General features: G+C 48.3%; 4 protein-coding genes across 4 annotated transcripts; 3 read left to right on the top strand and 1 right to left on the bottom strand.

The window, feature by feature from the left end:
- Positions 1–150: 150 nt before the first annotated feature.
- Positions 151–1773, top strand: LHYA1_G007639 (Zinc-type alcohol dehydrogenase-like protein; the record flags this gene model as incomplete). Its single annotated transcript, XM_031152568.1, has 5 exons — positions 151–325; positions 395–708; positions 804–1035; positions 1085–1440; positions 1489–1773. 5 exons carry the CDS (start codon positions 151–153, stop codon positions 1771–1773), a joined length of 1362 nt encoding a protein of 453 aa, XP_031002397.1.
- A 253-nt stretch (positions 1774–2026) lies between these two features.
- On the bottom strand, positions 2027–3520 carry egt-2_0 (Hercynylcysteine sulfoxide lyase; the record flags this gene model as incomplete). The annotated part of the gene is made up of 3 exons (XM_031152569.1): positions 2027–3015; positions 3066–3332; positions 3388–3520. The coding sequence occupies 3 exons, from the start codon at positions 3518–3520 to the stop codon at positions 2027–2029; spliced, it is 1389 nt and encodes a 462-aa protein (XP_031002395.1).
- A 399-nt stretch (positions 3521–3919) lies between these two features.
- Positions 3920–5179, top strand: POGLUT1 (Protein O-glucosyltransferase; the record flags this gene model as incomplete). Its single annotated transcript, XM_031152570.1, has 1 exon — positions 3920–5179. One exon carries the CDS (start codon positions 3920–3922, stop codon positions 5177–5179), a length of 1260 nt encoding a protein of 419 aa, XP_031002394.1.
- Positions 5180–5700: 521 nt separating this feature from the next.
- Positions 5701–7248, top strand: LHYA1_G007642 (Uncharacterized protein; the record flags this gene model as incomplete). Its single annotated transcript, XM_031152571.1, has 1 exon — positions 5701–7248. The coding sequence occupies one exon, from the start codon at positions 5701–5703 to the stop codon at positions 7246–7248; it is 1548 nt and encodes a 515-aa protein (XP_031002393.1).
- Between the last annotated feature and the right edge of the window lie 104 nt (positions 7249–7352).

Genomic DNA, 7352 nt, shown 5'->3' on the forward strand with positions numbered 1-7352 from the left:
TACAAGGGCGCTCAGTCATGACGTAACTCCGTCCACAACAACCACAACCACAACCACATTCCTTTAAGTTTCCCTCCCCCCTTACTCCGCAGAACATTTTCTTGTATCCATTTCTAGAAATCTGCAACTGCCTGACTGTGATTTTTGAAAATGGCATTGACACAAGCAGCCGCATTTATTGAACAAAAGGTCCTCGGCCATGACAACAATGCCACCACCGAGCAAGACATCACAAACCCAGGCCGCGATAGAGCAAAGTATGCCGACCCAAGTGGAGAAATAATGAAAGCTCTTGTGTGGATGGGAAAAAATACCGTGGAAGTCCGTAAGTCTCCCTTTCTTGTCCCTGCTCAATTTAAAAGTAAAAATGTAACTAAACCCCACAACTGTAAAGGCGACGTCCCAAAACCCCGCGTAGTAGAAGACAGGGATGTGATTTTGAAAGTTACGGGAAGTACGGTGTGTGGCAGTGACTTGCATTTGCTGCATGGTACTGTCTTGCAGCTTGAGAAAGGCGATATCTTGGGCCATGAGTTTTGTGGTGAGGTTGAATCGATGGGAAAGAATGTCACGGGACTGCAGAAGGGGGATCGCGTTGTTGCTTCTTTTCAGATTGCTTGTGGTGATGTATGGTCCCCGATGCGTTTCCTGCGAATGATGGTTGATGAGATTAGTGTTACTACTGCAACAAGAAACTGTCTTCGCAGTGTGAGAAGACGAACTCCAATACTATCGAGAACGGAATGGTAAGCGAGCAATTGGCGTTATTTGTTGTTTGGTTGCTGTACTAATAACGTCTCAAGTACGGTGGAAGAACAGCTGGAATTTTTGGATACTCTCACTTCACCGGCGGTTTCGCAGGTGGACAAGCCGAATATGTTAGAGTGCCATACGGAGATGTTAATCTCTTGAAAATCCCATCCAGTGTCCCCGACGAAAAGGCGTTGTATCTCTCAGATGTTTTGGCCACTTCATGGAACGCTGTAGTCGATACTGGCGTTGAGCAGGGCGATGTAGTAGCGATTTGGGGAGCTGGTATGTCACTCACCTCTACCTCCATTTCCCCATGACTGATCATGCCTAGGACCCATTGGACAAATGGCCGCCGAGTTCTCCCTCATCAATGGCGCATCTAAAGTCATCATGATTGATAGCAACTGGCGATTGGATTATGTCAAGTCCAAGTATCCAAATATCGAGACCATTGATTACAGTACTCTCCCTCGTGGAACATCCGTCACTTCAAAATTGAAGGAGATGGTTCCCAGAGGTCCCGATGTTGCGCTTGAATGCGTGGCAGGCGAGTATGCCAAGGGCTGGGCGCATTACTTTGAGCTTATGCTTGGATTGGAAACTGATAGCTCTGAGATTGTCAACGAGATGATCACCTCGGTGAAGAACTTCGGTCGCTGTGGGATTACTGGTGTCTATGTCGGCTACGTAGGTCTCTTCGTCTCCCGTATCAGACAGTCGTTAACCTAATAACAGACCAACCATTTCAACATCGGTTCCTTGATGGAGCGTGGTATCCGTCTCATTGGAAATGGCCAAGCCCCGGTCCATATGTACTGGGAGAAGCTTCTCAAAATGATCGAAAGTGGTGAGATTGACCCGCTTAAGATGGTCTCCCATCGAGTGAAGATGGAGGAGTTGGCCGAGGTGTATTATAAGTTCGAGAAGAAGGAAGATGGGATGCAGAAGGTGTTTGTCGAGACGAAGTTTTCTGCTCCTGCGGCTGCGGGAAGTCCTGCTTTGACTACGTATACAAAATGATGGTGAATGGGTTCTATGATAGTCATGATGATATGTAGGAGTTTTATTGCGAGGAAGAACATGAATGATCTGACTTTAGTTCAAATACCTTTTCGTCAAGGAACCTTGTGAACCGTAGAAAACTAGGGCTGTTACACAATTTTTGTCAAATACTGCAGTGCATTGTGAAACAATCAAAGCAGCCAAATCATCATCAAGAGATAAATGATGGTCAAATCTAGCTCTGCTCTTTCTTCTTTTTCATCTCGTCGACTCACTTCTCCTTTTTCAAGAACCCTTGCTTCCCAGCACGCTCACAAACCTCCTTCAACTTCTCAGCGACCCACTCGAAATCTGTGATATCCAGGTACACTTGTCCACTCAAACGAGCCCACCACTGTCCCTGAAAGAAAAATATAGCAAGAAAAGTGTTATGTTCGTCAATCAGTATTTTTTGCAGCCTCAACGTAACTTCAGCTACATCCGCTGATTTGACCGTATTAGTCCCAGGGATAGCGGATTCGGAGACCTCCAATGGCAGCAGGACGTTCACCAGGTTGCAATCCGTCAAAGTGTGCTCGTCATTGTCCAGAATCTTCGTCCCCAGGTACTTCGCTACTGCTTTCCCGCCCTCTCTTGCCAAGTTCGTGTTATACTCCATGATAGCTTTCTCGCCACCACAGACCTCCTCTCGCCATTTGATAGCTTCAGGGACGACGAGGTAGTTCGTGTTGTCAATGGTACCCACGAACTCGAAGTTATTTACAAACTCGCTGTTTACTGCCGGTGGCATCGAGCTAGGCGTTCCTCCACCACCACTGGTTTTCGGTTGAAAGCCATGAGATGTTGGGAGGGACGACCGAATAAGTCCTTGGTTTCGCACTGGTACGTACAGCACGGCACAGCCACGAGGGACGAAGAGCCATTTGTGCACGTTACTGACAAAGAAGTCGGGGTCTATAGCTGAGAGATCGAGGGGTATATGACCTACTCCATGGGCGCCGTCAACGAGCGATAGGATTCCTTCTTCTTTGCAGATTTTGGTGAGCTGGTCGAAGGGCACGCGGAGACCGGGGAGTGAGGATACTGTGTCGAAGACCGCAACACGTGGAAACTTCCTGGCTGCTCGAGAGGCGCGTATAGTCTCTTTGAAGACCTTTACGACATCGGCGTCTGAGAGCGGGTAGGTCACATGCATCTCTCGTGGTTGGACGGCATAGCGGTTGATCTCAGCCACGCATTCGATTGTCTTTCCGCAAGCTCCTAGATCGATGGTTAGAATAGCGCTCGATATTCAGTAGGACGGTACCAACCATAGATGGTGTTGAAGTAAAGAATCTCGTCTCTTCCATCATCATGCCAAGGAATATTACGAAGCACGGTATTGACACCCATGGTAGCATTCGGAACATGAACAATGGTCTCGATTGGAGCATTGAGGAGTTTGGCTATAGATGCTCGGGACTCATCCAGCAGCTTTGGATACGTGTGGCGTATGAAGAGATCTGGTCGAGCTTCACATTCATCTTGGTACGCTCGTTGCTTATCTCGAATGGCTCGAGGAGGTGCACCGAACGAGCCTGAATGAATGAGCCAAAGCTTTAGAATGGGGGTCGAGTATAGGGGCAATAATACCATGATTGAGGTTCTTCCAAGCTGGGTCGAAGAGGAAATTCTTGAGCATTTCCTTTCCGAAAGGAGTACGCTGGTACTTTGTCTCCTCGTTGAGAGATACTTCCCCCATCTTTGTATCTAGGAGCTCGGGCATTTAGAGGAAGTGAAGTAGGGTAATGATGACGAGACAAACGAAGAAGCAGAGAGGAGAGCGAAGAGAAAGATAGTGGAATATATACAAAGAATTGAAGCTAAACTATGACTCTATACAATTGGATGATGACTCAACTGATTGGTCTTGCGGGACCGGATGTCAAGCACAGGGCGAGGGCAGAGAAATGGAGGGGTGGAAAATGAGTAAGAGGCACTTTATCGGTATCGGCGTACGCAAGGTTACAAGTCCCGTGTAGTTTATGGCTGGCTGAATGGGGGTTGTTGGTGGTAGCGTAGCTGCTTAGTCATCGTCCACTTTAGCGTCTTGGCTTTATTGAGTTTGAAGTTAGATAACCGTTTGATAACCAACTCGTCACCCGAAAGGTAATTCTAAAAAAAGATGGCCATGAGACTGAACAGATTCAGAATCAATCTAGTTGTTGGTATTCTGCTTGCCTCACTCGTCTTGTTCTACACAAGAGAACGAATCTTGAATGCCTTCAACATCGAAAAATTTAGGACCCAAGAACCTACCACCGCTGTACCAAAACCTGGAATCGTTTCAACCACAAGCATCGCGAACGACAGTACCTTGGATAACCTCCTCCGAACTCAAGCACAATGCGTGGGAGACTTCCCGGACCTTTATGAATCGATCGATCGTTCCGTGGCCCATTACCAGAAGCATCCTCTGAAGCGCGCTGATCTCGAAAAGGCATTTCAGGGCCATGAAAGCGCTTATACCTGGGTAATCCTCCACAACAACCAACTTTACGTCCGCTCGCGTCATCGCGGATTCCAATCCCGCGTGCAAGCGGTACTCGCGGATCTGCACCGAGCTGTCTTGACCTCCCCAGAACGTCTCCCCAATATCGAATTCCTCTTCGATACAGCCGATTCTGCGCCTTCAGAAACATATACCCCTGTTTTCGGTCTGTCGCGTGGGCTTGATGAACGGGCATTCCTGATTTCAGATTTTGGGTATTGGGCGTGGCCGGAACCGTATGTCAATGGATTTACCGAGTTTGAGAACCAGGTGGAGAGGGTAGAGGAAGAGGTGCCGTGGAATGACAAGAAGGACCAACTGTTCTGGCGCGGAAATGTGGATATGAATCCGGAAAGGCAACATCTAGTCAGTATCTCTGACCAACACAACCAGACCTGGGGAAACGTGCGGCATATCGACTGGGCCAATTTGAAGGAGGACGATCGATATGACATAGCTGATCATTGTCGGTTCAAATTCGTGGCTCATATCGAAGGGGCGAGATATTCTGCCAGATTGAAATACCTACAACATTGCAACAGCGTTATTGTTACCCATAAGCCAAGGTGGACGACACCTCTAACGCACCTCCTGAAGCCAGAGGGCGTAGAACAGAACGTTGTGGTTGTGGGGTCGGATTTCGCAAAAGTCGAAAAAGTCATGGAAGACCTACTTTTGAACAAGGAGAAGGCGGCGAAGATTGCTCGCAACAACCAGGAGATCTTCGGAAAGAAATATGGGAGGTTAGGCGCTGAAACATGCTATTGGCGCGAGTTGATCCGAGGATACCATTCTATCATGACACCAGAATTCCAGAGTAGTGTTAATAGTAACGACGCGAAAGATTATGAGAGTGTAATGTTGATGGGAAGCACAGAATGGGATCTAGCATAATATTAATACTATCTATTGTCTTTCCGCTACTCAAAACACGCTCCTCGCTACCCTTGGTAATTACCGCAAATTGAAGTCAGCCGACTATTACATTGTATTACTAACACAAATAATGTTAGCGTTCATGTTCATAGTTTCCTTACCTCTCTTATTCTCACGGCGGTGCAATCATCAATTTTGGGGGTGGAAGCAGATCCCGCATAGCAAGAGATAGGAGATTTTAAAGAGGCTTTCTCAAAAGGTTGATATACTACTGAAGCCGAACTTTATAGAGCCTTCTTAGTATTCTATCCCGGTAATACTAGCCTTGACACGTTAGCATAATAACAACCTAGACAAGTACCTAAGCTGACTCAAAGTACGAAGTAGTATGGGGGACAAGTCGGCTAATCTCCGATATGAAGGGGGTGTGACGCTTATCAGCCAGCCCGATAACGTAGTATTTCTTTATTCTGTAGAATACACCAACCATCAACCAGTCGCATTTCGAAGACGAGACAGAGATCTCGGCGAATACAATCATGTCTTTAATACAGCTCTCAAAGCTCCTAAATCTACCAGAAGGAGAGCTCAAGCAGGTCTTTGACTATGCTACGACACTCTCAAAGCAAGAAGCTGCGGATCATTTCAACAACTTTCTCGGGGAGTCACCACAATCAATAGAATTCATCTCCTCGTTCAATTCCAGCCGCAAAGATCCAACTTCTGCCTCGGCCTCCAGAACCGCAACCCTCTCAAATGAAGCATCCGGAGTCCCCAAATCTCGCAGAACACCAAAACAGAAAGCGCCCCTCCATACACCCAAACCCCGCCAAATACAAGATAATTACGCCGCCCAAGGCACCGCATACGTCAAGAAGAATGAAAATGACTATATGACCAAACGACCTGCTGTTTCTGCATCTACATCTAATGCATTTACCCTCCAAGCCAAACCCGAAGCCATCCAAGCACCCATTCCCAAACCACCACCTTCAGCAGCTGGAACCTTGATCTCCGACTTCAAGTCCAAAAGCAATTCCACCTCCCGAAACGCCTCGCGCACCTCTTCCCCCGCACCCTCGAAGACAAAGGTAAACATCACAGGTGGCACATCTATGCACGGCGCATCCTCTGCGCTCAACGAACTCGATGCCGCGATACGCAGTCTAGAAATATCCACTAATAGCTCTCTCATGCTCGATACCGAAAAGCGGAAATGCAACTGTATTGGAGCCCGCCATCCGTTACTAGAAGCTGCGCCCAACTGCCTGAGTTGCGGCAAGGTTATATGTGTGAAGGAGGGACTGGGTCCCTGTACATTCTGCGGAACGCCGTTGCTAAGCGCGGTGGAAGTACAGGGCATGATACGGGAACTGAGGGAGGAGAGAGGGCGGGAGAAGATGGCGCTCGATGCAGCTGGTCATAGACGCGCTGAAGTATCCAAGAAACCAGCGCCTTTCAGCACGCCCAGGGCCGTGGAAATGAGTCCCGCGGAAGCGAAAGCCAAGGAGCATAGAGACCGCTTACTAGGGTTCCAGGCCCAGAACGCGAAGCGGACAACAGTTAGAGATGAGGCGGCGGATTTCGAGACGCCGGTTACGGGCGGGGCGAATATATGGGCTAGTCCTGCGGAGCGGGCGAAGCAGTTGAAGAAACAACAGAAGGTGCTGGCGGAGCAGGAGTGGAATGCGAGGCCGGAGTATGAGAAGAGGAGACAGGTGGTAAGTATTGATATTGTGAAGGGGAAGGCTGTCAAGAAGATAGCCATGGCTGCTGTAGAGAGGCCGCAGGTGGCGGAGAGTGATAGTGAAGAAGAGGTATTACCGTTGAGTAATACAAGTGGGAACAAAGGCGGCGGAACTTTCAGTCGGAACCCGTTATTGGGAGGCTTAATAAGGCCCGTTTGGAATGCTGGGAAAGGTAAAGAAGCAGAGACTGCCGAGACGGCGATTGAACCTAGGAAAAAGACATGGCGAAGGGTACAAGACGATCTAGAGGACAACGAGGCTGTCATTTTAGATGGAGGGGTCTATGGCGGCGATACGTCTGATAGCAAATTAGAAGCAGAGGGGCCCGGATGTGGTTAATCCTCTACCAATATGAAAAATACCCAACTTTTACTCGAGTACACCACCCCAACCATACTTTTCCTACTTCTTCTTAGCCCTTTCTCCTCCACACCCCCCCCCCC

Source organism: Lachnellula hyalina (genome assembly GCF_007821495.1).
Source record: "Lachnellula hyalina strain CBS 185.66 chromosome Unknown contig00170, whole genome shotgun sequence".
NCBI classification, from domain to species: Eukaryota; Fungi; Ascomycota; class Leotiomycetes; order Helotiales; family Lachnaceae; genus Lachnellula; species Lachnellula hyalina.